Below are 13,716 nucleotides of genomic sequence, written 5' to 3'. Positions count from 1 at the left end.
TTTTCCTAACATCACATCTAAGATTGCCTCTGTAGTTTTTATCCGTTGCTCCTGGTTCTTCCTTCTAGTGCTTGACAAAATCAATTTAATCCCTTTTCCACAGGGCAGCCCTTCAAATGCTTGAAGGTAGATCTCATGAAGCTCTGTTCTATTCTTAGATGGCCCTCTGGAATCATGAGGGAGAAATGAGCTAAAGATAACTATAAATCCTTTATTGTTCATGCTCTATTTCTGATGTGAAGAATCTATTATGGAATGATCCCTCTCCTATAGTATTGAACTTATAAAAGGAAACACAATGCCAGTTTGCATCGTAAGTGTTTTATTTTTCATATATCATAACTCAAAAGTTGGGTTTTCTACTAATATGATATGTCAATAGAGGAAAATCAATGGACTTCCAAATGACTAACACAGGCTCTAAAACATCCTATTTGAAGAAGGAAGTGAAGGCATCACTTTTCAAAGTATACTTTAGAGATCAAAATGCATTGTAGGTAATGAAATATGTATTAAGTTCAAAACTCAGAATATCTTCTCTCTAGATAGCTATCATCCTTTTTATTAGACATTTACTGAGCATTAAACATGGCTATTTATGTAGGAATAGACATAAAAACACCCCCCACAAAATCCAAATGATAAAGTGCAGACCGGCACCAAGAGACAGGTCTGGTAATTCAGTCATCTGCAACACATCACATGCTACACACACACACACACACACACACACACACACAACCCCAAATACAGAACCCCCAAAATCAGCACACAGGAAGTGATGTTCCTGCCCAGATGGAAGCCAAGCTGCAATGGAAGTCAAGAAATTCTTAAGTAGATGCAGCCAGTTGTCAGCCTGACAGACTCAGAGACCAAAGACATAACTTGGGCAAGGTGATTGGAGCTATCAGAAAACTAATAACACTCTAAATTCTCTTAGCAGTTCAGCTACCTAACATTTTGCAGAATGGTTAAGCCATTTAAAAACAACATATGGATGCATATATGTCCATACTGCTTTCCATTTTTGTTCTGGTTGATACAGTAAATCAGGCTTATATTTCAGAAGGGAAAAAAGACTTACACCAGTGGTTTATTAGAAAGGAAACAAATTAAACAGAGCTACACTGATAACAACAGATGTCTGATTATAATTCACTCCCTAATGTTGATTAAGACAATTCTGTTGCCAAAAGGAAAATGCTACTGTTAACACCAACAGCTACCAGTTAAAATTGTGCTTTTCCATCAGAACAAATGCTTTTCCCTCAGATTCTAAAGCTATTAATTTTGCTTCTCACTAATCTAGAGAATAATTCTTCCTTCATGTTTTCTTAAAAGTTTTTTTCTATGTTTGACTACGCTGTCTACACAATCATTTGCTATCCAACTGCCATTATATATATTTTAAACTGCAAATTTTTCCTGCGTATGAGGAGGGATAAAAACAATTAAAAGTGAGATTGCATCAGTCTGTCAGAGTCTACTTAACACCAGATCCCATCCCTCTGTATGTGGCAAACATCTCTTTGTCCTTAAAACATCATTGGCAAATCCAGATGCCCCAGTCTGGTTGCTATGAACTGCAGTAAATATCCTAGGATTAGTTTTTTCAGCTCATTGGGGACATTTTCTCCATGATTAGTGAAATAGAATATATATATTTATATATTTTTAACATTTTGTACCCAGACCAAAAAAAAGCAGAAAACAGAAAGGAAAATAAGACTAATATCAGTTACAATTTGATTTTGTAGTAAACAATTGAGTATAACGTGCAATAGTGCAATTTTTCCTTTGCTGCTCCAACAATGCAAGTCTTACAAGGGAGTCCATTGGTTTTCACGTTTCTCGTTTCACATTCAGTTGCGTGCTTGCCGCTGATTATTGTTCCTGCCAGACTTCTGTGTGGAATCACTTTGACCAGATTCAGTTTTGCTTAACCCAATGTGACGGAGCTTCAGATCCCAACGCTGTGGAATTTAAAACAGAAAATGTTCATACCTCCATGCGAAATAATAATTAAAAAAAAGTCTTGATTTCTCAGTTGTCCTAAAAACTGAGTAATTCCACAAAAGTGAAGCATCAATCCATAGAAACAACTTAATTCAACAAGCATTTATTAAGTGCAATACACTATTTAGGTACTGGGGTATACAATAGACCAAACAAAAAACAGTGTCTTTTCTCAAGAAGCCAACAGTCTACTCACTGAGGATATACAACACAAGCTGCTTGAGGGCAGGAAACATTTGCTTTTTTTTTTGTCTTTGGGCCCCCAGAGTCTAACACAGCACTTTGCATAAGTGTATATGGTAGGCATTTATGAATGCTTGAACAGGATTAAACATTTAAACATTCAATCAACAAGTCAGTCAACAAGTATTTATGAAGTGCCTACTTACGTGAAAACTCAGGATACAGTGAAAAGCAAAAGACATTCCTTGTTCTCAAGAAATTCACAGTTTAATGGGGAGACAATGCGAAAACTATGTGTAAACAAGATATATGCCAGATAAACTGGGGATAATCAGAAGGAAAGTACTGTAAGAGAGATCAGGAAAGGCTTGGAGAGAAGGTAAAAGTTTAGCTGGATTTGAAGGAAGCCAGCAGGTGAGATGAAGAGGAAAAGAGTTCCAGCTATGAGGGACAGCCAGTGAAAAAAGGCTCAGGAAGGAGAGAGCACCAATGGCTAGGAGGATCATGAAAGGCTTTCCATATGAGTTAACCTAAAAGAATCTCTCTTCAATTTTGTTTGTACTTCTTCTATGCACTATACATAGGTATGTGTGTGTGTGTGTGTGTATACATATATATATATAAATATATACACACATATATACATATGCATATATATACATATATACACAGTATTATAGACATTTAGAGTCTTGTCTCATATCCCCTAGACTGTACTATCCATGGGCACAGCAGCCATGTCTCTTACCTTTGCATCCCCAGCTGTAGTCTTTTCATAGATGTTTTTTGAAATTATTCTTTTCAAAATGTATTAAGCATCTACTATGTTCAAGACCCTGTACTATAGGCTAGGCATTCCTCAAAGGGAGTTTCCTTAGCCTCTGAAGTAGGGGAGGATAAGGAAAGGCATCCCACAGTAATAGGCACATGAGTTGAGCACTGAAGGAAACTTGGTATTCTTAGAGGTAGGGGGGAAGAGGGAGTCCATTACAAAAAGCTAATCCAAAAGCAAGAAGGTAGAAGATTGGAATAAAGAATTTAGGGAAAAGCAAATTGACCAGTTTAACTGGAACATAGGTTAGGAAAATTAATGTGCAAACCTGAAAAAGAAGACTGGCATAAGGCTCTTACTCAGGTTAATGCCAAGTTGAATAGTCTTTTTTATCCTTGAGGCAAGAGGGAGTCATTGAAGGTTCTTGAATGACATGGTAAGATTTGTGCTTTAAAACCATTATTTTACTAACTATTGAGATTGATTGGAGAAAGGAGAGATAGACTTCTAAGAGATGAATAAGTTATCCTTCTGCTTAATTCTTGAGTTTCCTCTCAAAAGCTTCAGGATTCTTTCTTGCAAGATACTCAGGATAGGAATTTATACTCCCTTTAAATCTCTATTTTGGAGGGCATGCTTGAAAATAAAGAATGCACAGTCTATCATGTAAATGCTAATGTTTCACCAAGGGAGCAGAAGACTGACTAATAAAAGCATCAAGCATTCTAGTGTTTGTTACTATAATATAATTGACTTACTATCTGTGTGACCCTGGGCAAGTCACTTAACCCTGATTGCCTCACCAAAAAGCAAAAAACAAAAACAAAAACTGCACGTATAATATAATTGATTTTGTGACAGACAGAAGAACAAATTTAAAAATCTATTTCCATTGTCAAATTACCCTATATTAAAATAGCCTTTCCTGTTTGCTGACATCTTCTAATCAATCTTGTTAAAGAAAAGGGTAGGAACCTTTCATTTTCTTGGTGTTTTTTTATATTAAAAAACACTGTATCTCCCAATTCATTTTTATTTCAGCAACCTGTTATGATATAGACCTAACAATTTCTAAGTTGAAAAACTGCAAAAAAATATGTTTTAATTAACTCTTGGGCTAGCAGCTAAGATGGAAAATTAGCATACTGAAAATGATCACTTTTCTATCTCAGGAAGCCTGACTTATGTTCACCATGAAACACATAAAGCTTTGTGTAAACATACACAAATTGAACTGGAAAACTGAGGCAAGGATTTCAGTCACTCAGGTCTCCCCACCTCTACTCCCATTGCCCCCAAAATACAGGCCTGAATTGCCCAAGTGACTCAGTTCTTCACTTTGTTTTGTCTTGCATGGACCCATTTATAAATAATGAACCATCTTGCTGTAATACTTCTGCAAATTCCTTATGAATTATGATGGGAAATGACATTATGTTCCCTGCTAGGAAACAGAAGCAGAGGGTGGCATGTCCTAGATTTTTCAAATGATAATTTATGACTGTTATTTTGGCATGAGGAACAGCAAACACTATTAGATGACCTAAGTCAAGGGAGTAATGAAAGTTCTTCAAATGAGCACAGGAATTTAGGACAAATTCCTGTTCTGCATCAGCAAGCAGAAAACAGAGACAATAAGAAATCCCAACATGGTTGAAGAAGAGTGTTTTTCTTTCATGAATGCCAAAATTAGTGAAGAGAGTTGGTTATATGGAGCCCTGCCTGCCTGAACTTGAAATCAACCTTGCTTTCGACAAATATATTGGGAAGCAATAAGGAGGAAGATGGGGGTGGAGATGGGGATGGGGACTCATGCAAAATAAAGGCCTTTGCATTTTTTTAAGGTCACTTAAACACAGACTTGTCTGCTGTATCAAGTGCCAGATGTACAAGATAAACTGCCCAAGGGTTGTTTAATTTAAACACTAAATGTTTCCCAAGCCTTCAAGCTTGTGGAAGGGAGAGGATATATTATACTTGGTCCAGTTTTCATCCTTTTTTTCAGATTCTTTGCCCCCTTATGAACATGCCTTCCTCCCTCACATTCTTTTCCTCTAAACAGAGCTGATAAGTTTAACTATGTTAGTGCAGCAGGAAGAAAAATGAAATCTTTCATTGGAAAAGAGTGTTCTGTCCCGCTTTTAAAATTTATCAGCCCCTGGGATTTGACAGTCATGAGTTTTAAAGGCTAGACTAAAGTTCTGAGGGACTCATTCAGCTCTCAGATACGTAAATGAATCATGCAATTTACTGAATTGATGAACATAAATGTCAAAAGATAGACTCATTTTCTTAGCACATGTACTTTCGATTTTAATACTGCCTACACTTAAAACATGGCAAAAGGGCACCTGGCCTACTTAAATGGCACCAATCTGTTTTCTTTATTTTCTATTATGGCTTTCAGGATGTAAAATATAGGCTTACCTTAACTTTTTTACCAAGACGATCCTTCCATTTCTCAGCTATTGAACCTTCCACCAAGAGCAACCTGCATTTTGCAAAGAAGCAATATATAATAATATACGTGTATATAAATATATGTGTGTCTTTATGTATGTATTTATAAGTACATTTGCATTTATATCTATATACATATATATTTTATATTCTGCACAAATATATAGGCACATTGTAATCAATAAAAATTATAATGGAGTAATAGTAAAGAATGCCTCAATTCCATATTCCATGATTCTCCTGGAACATTATTGAGGGAAATCTAATATTGACTTCTTCAAGCAAAGCCAAAATGGCTGCAATTTGAGGAGGGGGACAGGAAGCAAAATGTAGTATGTTAGGTAATTGGCAACAAATACCTAGAGCGTTCTTCATCTTCATAGCCCATGATGAGATATTCCTCATTAACACTGAGTGGAGGGCATAAGCAACCTGAATTTGTGTAAAGATTAATTGTGTCCCTTGGGATGTTCACTAAAGAAGATTTCAGAATCTCTTTTACTTCCACTACTGCAGTGACATCATGGCACTTGGTCTTTACTTCCTTCACTTTTGCCCGAATAACTGAGGAGAAAAAAAGAGGAATAAAGTTGAAATCATAATAATGTAATACGCATTCAAATCAGGGTCCCTTGTTTGCTGATTTCTGTGAATTTAAATTCTATTTCAGCCAGGGTCCAATGAGCCATACTAAAGTCAATGAGAAGAGATACAGATAGATAAATCAGAAAACACTTGGACTGAACTTCAAAGTCGTTTAAAAAAAAAAACATGGCATGTGGGTTGTGGTGTATCCTTGGAATCCTTATTACTGGCAGGACTGAGGCTGAGGATCACTTGAGCTTGGGAGTTTGAACTACAGTGGGCTAAGCAATTAAACATCCATACTTAGTTTGGCATTAAGGCTGGAACACAGCTCAGGTCAAACCTCCCATGCCAATCAGAGTGGGAACAGCCATGAGTAATCTTTGCACTTCCAGCATGGGCCAAAAAAATTTATTCAAAAACATGTGTGTATAGGCTCTATTGCTTCCTATAAGGATTTACTATATATAGTCAGCATTAAATCCAATGTATATAAGGACGGAGAATCAGCATGGCATAATGCATAGTCAGCATTAAATCCAAATGCTGGCATAATGGATGGGGTGAGAGATTTAGAGTCAGGAAAAACTGGGTTTAAATCCTGCTTTTGACACATACTAGCATGTGGCTATAGACAAGATGCTTACCCTTACACAACCTTCTAAGACATCTACCAAAGTGTAGATATATTCCATCAGACAAAAATCACAGACCTTTAATAATGATGATGATAATGACATTTATAGCTCATTTTAATGTTTGCAAAGTGCTTTACAAATAATACTAACTAATTTGATCCTCACAACAACCCTTGGAAGTAGGTGTTATTATTATCCCCATTTTACATGTGAGGAAACTGAGTTGTGACTTGCCCAGCACATAGTATCTCAGGTTGGATTAGAACTCAGGTCTTCCTGACTCCAGGTTTAGTATTCTATCTACTGTGCCACCTAACTCCCTTCATGTACATAAAGATGTACTATTGAAATTCACAGCATTTGTCTTGATTTCCCTCTTATTTATTAAAATACTTTTCTAATGAAAGTAGGATAGTCTGCTTAGCATCAGAAATGCAGCTTTAATGATATTTCTGTAACTATCATTATTACCATCATCAATTTTCCTTGCCCTATTTGTATGACATTTCAAATTTGTACCCACCAATCTATAAGCATTCTGATCTTCAGATAAATGTGCCTTCACTGCCCACCTATTTCTTCCTTTCCTACTTTGTTTCATTACAGATTTTCTTATATTCTTTCCTTAAATTAGCCTTCGGCCTCCTGCTAAAAGAGAAGACATAACACTTTCTTCTTCAGGTGACTAGATCTGCCCTCCTTTATTTAAAAAAAAATTATCATTAACCTAATTATCAACAAACACAAACATTCCAAAATACAAAGAACAAAATTGCCATATGTCTGTCCCCTTCTAAACTTTTTTGGTTTTCTTAGTGTATTTTAAAATGTTTTCTTGATGTTCCTTTCTTACTCCTTATCTTTTTACATCTGTCACCACCTATTCATGTCTCTTGCCAGCAAAAAATGAGTCTTCTCTTATAACAAAAAAAGTAAGCAAAACAAAGTAACATGTTAGCTGTGTCTGAAAGAACATATTATTTTGCACTCATACATAGTTTACCATTTTTCTGTCAGGGAGGTGCAGGAATGGTCACTGCTTTGATCAGAGTTCTAAAGCCTTTCATAGCTATTTTCTTTTTCATCAGTGTGGTCACAGTATAAACTGTTCTTTGGTGTTCTACTCATTCCATTTTGCATCAGTTCATACAAATTTTCCCGAATTTCTCTGAATTGGTCATAGTTGGTGTAATAATATTATATTATAATCACATTTTATAACTTATTCAGCAATTCTCTAACTGATGGGTGCCTATTTTGTGTCTAATTCTTTGCTACAACAATAACAAAATCTATTTTCCTTCCTACCTGCTGAGTGGCTGCTATTCTGGGCATTTTTGTGCTTCTTTCCCTAGTTTTATATTTTGAGTTTTATATAATTAATATAGTATTAATGCTATTAATTTCTGTCCCTACTGAGAGGGACATCATGGCCTAAACTGCCCCAAAAGTGCAGTAATTGAAATATCCATTAAAAAATAAACAACCACAAGTTACACAAAACACAAAATAGACAATTTTGATTATAAGAAAGTGAAAAACTTTTGTGCAAACAAAATCAATTAAACTAGAATAAAAGGAAGCAACAATGGGGGGGATATAATCTTTACATCAACTATCTCGAATAAAAGTTTGTTATATAAAACATGTAGAAAATTGTTACAAATATAAGCCTAAGAGCCATTCCCAGACATAGCAACACTTGTGAAAGGGGGAAAAAAGTCTGGAAGTTGGGTATTCATTAAGAAGGAAATGGCTGAACAAATAATGATATGTTGGTGTTGTGAAATGTTGCTGAACATTAAGAAATGAAAAAATACAAAAAATTCAGAGAAACTTGGGAAGACATATAAATGTATGCTGAGCAAAATAAGCAAAACCAAGAGAACTATACGTACATATATATAGTATATACGTATAATATATTCATCATATATAGTATATACATATAATATATTCATTAATATGCATGCACATATACCTATGAAATATATAATTATGCATAAATTATATAATGTGTAATTATATGTAAAAGTACAGTTATACAGAAATAATTTTATCTATATTAGTGATAATATAAAGGAAAATATAATAAAATATAATATGAAATAAAACAACACAAACCCATTAGAACTCAGATCAATGCAATAGTCAGTCTTGTCTCCAGAGAAATATACTTTCATCTTTTTGGTAGATAAGTAGTAGCATATTGCGGATGTGGAATGAGGCACGCTATGTCAGATATGGCCAATGTGTTGTATTGTTTTTTCTTAACTGTTACTTCTTTGTTACAAGGCAGAATTCTTTAGGGAATGGGGGCTTGAGGGGAAATAACAATGTAAACAAAGCAGCAACAAAATATTTTTAACATATAATAAAACAAACTATAAACCACCCTACTGTCTTTACTATCCAATTGGGAATTGAGGAAGAGGGAAGGTGGAAGAAAGAGAATTTGGACCTGAAAATAAAATTAAATTAAATTTAAAGAATAAATACATTCGAGTCTGAATGATATAGTGAAGAAAACTCTCATTTTGAAGTGAGAACTATCCATGAGGACTAACTCTGTCACTTACTACCTATGTAGTCTTAGCTCATTCACTAATTCTCCTTGGGTTTCAGTTTTATCATCTATAAAATAGGAATAATCCTTATACTATCTACTTTAAAGTTGTTTTTGCTTTTGTTAAGAAAAGTCAACAGTTAATCTTATAGCAATATAAAAGTGCAAGTGATTATTATTTCCTTGAGTGAAATCCAGTGATTTTTTTAAAGTTCTGATTTTTGTTCATTCTGTTTTCCCACATAATAACACAGTTACAAGTTTAAACAGCCAAAGTTCTTGTGGGATTTTTAGTCTTGTCAAAAGTCAAACTATTCAAATCCTCTGAGAGGCCCTTTTTTCTGAGACTGCTACTCAATTTTTAGATAAAAGAGGTTTCAAATAAACATTTAGATGTTTGGATGCTTGGATAAACTGTTCCTTTCAACCTTTCAAGGTTCATTCATTACTGAGAAAGACAGGGACTCAAACAGCATACTCATAATGAAAAGGGATTGAGTTACCCTGCTGAAACAACAGTTCAAAAGAAACATAATTTCTTCAATCTGGATCCACCTTCTCCTCTAAAGCAGATCACAACCTCTCTAAGGCTCAGTGGTTAGCCTACATGAGGAGAGCTATTGTAATTAGAGAAAAATGCTAGTGAAAAGTGACCTTGACATGGGATCAGGAAATCTTAGTTTATATCCCAACTCTAACATTTATGAGCTATATGACACTCTAAGCATAACAAACTCTCTCAATCTTATTTTCCTTATTTATAAATGCACTAAATGCCTCCTAACACGTGCAGAAAATCTGTAGACCTTAAAGCACTTTAGAAATACAGATTGTTATCATTCTTTTGATTTTTTGTGGCCAAAATAAATAATCATCTAGTGGCCAAACCTTTGGTGATGTGTATCTCCAAACAGAGATAGAATGCTCTAGCTAAGGTTAATTTAACTATTGCTACTTAATTCTGGCAAAATGGGTGATAGAGGTGGGATTCTAAAATTCTCAACAGGCTAAGTGTTGGGTTGAATCTATTAAGATGAAATTGAATAGTTGTCAATGTAAAGGGAGACAGCATGGCATAATGGATAGAGAGCTGAACTCAAACCCAGGAAGACCTGGATTCAAGTCACATGTCTGACTTTGTGACCCTGAGAGAGTCATTTAACCTTTCAATTCTCTTGTTGTTGTTGTTCAGTTGTTTCAATTATATCCGACTTTTTGCAACCCCATTTGAGATTTTCTTGGCAAAGATACTGGGAAGGCTTGCCATTTCCTTCTCCAGCTTATTTTACAGATGAAGAAACTGAGGCAAACTGGGTTAAGTGACTTGCCCAGGGTAACACAGTAAAGTATCTGAGGCTGGATTTGAACTCAGGAAGATGAGTTTTCCTGACTCCAGGTCCAGGACTCTATCCACTGGACCACCTAACTGTCCTCTCAGTGCTCTAGGCAACTCTTAAGGTCTAAGTTATAGAGATCTGCTTTGGTAAAGAAAGGGAGTTTCGTCACCAGGGAATTCCCTATACTAATGAAACTATAATTCCAGCCCTTATCTCAATCAATGTAAAGTCTTATACTCTGATTCAAAAAGCCTGTTACAAAAAGTACAGGATGGGGAATGCATGGTTAGGTAGCAGTTTGTCTGAAAAAAGATCTGAAGGTTTTAGTGGACTGCTAGTGCAATCTAATAGGCTGAGAAGCACAGGGTCCCAAAAGGAGGTGATAGTCCCACTATACCATGCCCTTGTGAGACTATATCAAGTACCGTGTTCAGTTCTCAGAATTTTATTGTAGAAAAGACATTGATAAACTGAAGACTATCCTGAGAACAACCAGCATGGTGAAGAGTGTCTAGATCTTGAAATGTCAGGATACGCTAAAGCAATTGGGGGAGTTTAACCAATACGAGAGATAACAGTCAACAAGAAAGCTGTCCTCAATTAACGGAAACACAGCCGTATTCAAGGGGGATCAGATTTGTTCTCCATGACCTCAGTGAGCACAACTAGGGACAATGGACGAAAGGTATAGAAATGAAAATTTCTGTTCAATGTAAGGAAAAACTACTTAACACTTCACTAATAAGGCTTCCCATATTAATAGTCCTAGCCCATCCCTCTCTCTCTAATAAAATCCTCAGAAGTACCAACAAAATTAGTGCATCAATTTGTTTATATTCTATGCCACCTAAAATGGGGCACTAAAGTTTCATAGTAAAACATTTTTAGTACAGAATAAATTTGATTCAATTAACTAATTAATAATGTGCAATTATTTAATTTGCTGCCTTTTTAACATTCATAGTCCCCTAGGGAGACATCAACTTGTACTTCATGAACCTCATCTGTGCTAAAAAGAAAAAGAAGAAAATGCTTACAGGATTAAGTCCTGACATTCCACCAACTACCTCTCTGGCCCTTTTCCAATATTATATTGGTATTTATGATGACTGATATTCTGTAAGAATTTAAAACACTTTTCAAATAAATATTATTTTATGTTTGGCATACTTTTCATGTTAGATATGTTTTTGCATATCACAAATTAATTCATTCAACAAACATTTATTAAGGACCTACTCAAGGTGAGAAGCAGTGTTGCATAGTGGTTACAGGACTGGTCTTAGAGTCAAGAAACCTGGGTTTAAGTAAGGCCATAGGCACATAATTGGCATATATAGAATATGTGTGTGTGTATACACATGAAATTGTGTCAGTCATTGGGATTACAAAAATTAAAAAAGATACTCTCTATCCTCATTTCATGTATATTATATAAAGTAATGATTACTCATAAATTCCATTTCTTGTCCATAATTAACAATTTTTAAATGTACTATGACTGAATAATAACAAGGTCCCAGGAATATTAAAACTTTGAAAAGACAGACCTCTCTAACTTTATATGTTCTTTACAACACATGCAAGTATTTTCTATGTACAACCTTGAAGTTAACAAATTTGATTTTTTCTTGTTTTGAAGTCTGGGGCTGATTATCTTTGTGCAATTAGGACCAAGATATCAGGCATACCCACAGTTCACAAACACATTCTCATTTCTGACTCCATTATAATCATATACCCTTCACAACAGAATATGAAACATTCTGCCTGTACAAATTTAAGGCCAGTATTCAAAGTAACAATCAATTCTTTGACTTCCTAAACCCCATGAGTACTAAATTATACTCCATAGTTACTCTTACCATAGTTATAATTGTTCCGGAAATAGGTCTTCTGTGTGGCTCTTACAGGCTTACATTTGCAGCGTTCTGAAAAAAAGAAAGAAAGATAAGTTAGTTGTAAATAAAGAAAAGTACAGATCTGCCATTTCAAAATCAACTTTCCCTTTTATTTACTGGCTTGCTTCTTTTTAAAGCATGAAACAAATCTGGCAGTTTGTTGGTTCTTCGATGATTGGGATTGCCATTGGGAAATTGCTAACTTCTTTTCATGACTCCAAGCTTCTCAGGGCCATCTTTTTAATACCAGTATTCTTATGGTGATGACATATGGCTGAAAGTCAAGGAATGCTACAGTCTCCACAGAACTGAAAATAAGGATTACAGCAAGAATCTATATAGTGGTTGTTAGCAGTTTGCAACACATTAAAACTAGAATTATACAGAAGAAGTGATGTGAGAATTGACACCAAAGAAATATATGAGCCAAAAAGATGGGCCAGCCAAAGGATACCTTTCTCTTCCAATGTCATAAAAACATAAAGAAGGCCCCCAATTTGTTGGGCTAGCTTCTTGGGCTGAACTTATGGAAGGACATGGACAAGAGTCACATAGGATAGGTAGGCATGGATGAGTAAAGAGCTACAGTGGGCAGCTAGGTGTGCAGTGGATAGAGCACTGGGCTTAGAATGAGGAAGACTCATCTTCATGAATTCAAATCTGGCCTCAGATACTTACTAGCTATATGACCCTGAGCAAGTCACTTAACCCTGTTTGCCTCAGTTCCTAGTCTATAAAAGAGGCTGGTGAAGGAAATGGCAAACCACTCCAGTACCTTTGCCTAGAAAACCCCAAAATGGGATCACAAAGAATCAGATATGACTGAAATGACACAACGTCACTAGAAAGAGTACCCACATTGATGAGATTATGAATCCTACTGGAGTGGGAGTCGATTCTTAGAAATTCATTATGTCTGGTCTCTTTCTCTAGGAAAAGTAGTAAAAAAAAAAACAAAAAAAAAACAAACAAACAAGGTGATGGGAAGGGAAAGGACCGCATGGTCTTATTATGCACTAGACTTTGATATTATGGTAGAAGACCTTGGTTTATCAGCTCACAAATGAAACCAGTTAGAATAACCAAAAGAATTTAGTAGCTGTTCATCATAAATCATTTCACCTCTCTCAGGGACTCCATTTCTTTAATCTGTAAAATGAGTGGATTGGACTAGATGACCACAAGAATCATGTGAGGCTGGTATTATATTTAACAGGTATTATTACCATTTTAGAATTGAGGAAAGTGAGGCTCAAAG

General features: G+C 35.4%; 1 protein-coding gene across 1 annotated transcript in view; it reads right to left on the bottom strand.

The window, feature by feature from the left end:
* Window positions 1–314: 314 nt before the first annotated feature.
* FRZB (frizzled related protein) overlaps window positions 315–13,716 on the bottom strand; it is a 53,645-nt gene continuing 40,243 nt past the window's right edge. Inside the window, exons 3-6 of the mRNA XM_027865960.1 lie at window positions 12,423–12,488; window positions 5,791–5,995; window positions 5,399–5,462; window positions 315–1,973 (exon numbers count right to left, since the gene is read on the bottom strand). Of these exons, the coding sequence (XP_027721761.1) occupies window positions 1,863–1,973; window positions 5,399–5,462; window positions 5,791–5,995; window positions 12,423–12,488 (446 nt within the window). The 3' untranslated portion in view covers window positions 315–1,862. The remainder of the gene's footprint in view (window positions 1,974–5,398; window positions 5,463–5,790; window positions 5,996–12,422; window positions 12,489–13,716) is intronic.

Source organism: Vombatus ursinus, unplaced genomic scaffold, assembly GCF_900497805.2.
Source record: "Vombatus ursinus unplaced genomic scaffold, bare-nosed wombat genome assembly UNPS02014779.1, whole genome shotgun sequence".
In the NCBI taxonomy this organism is placed as follows: Eukaryota; Metazoa; Chordata; class Mammalia; order Diprotodontia; family Vombatidae; genus Vombatus; species Vombatus ursinus.
Note: the sequence above shows the minus strand (reverse complement) of the source record. Positions and strands in the feature narration are given on the sequence as shown.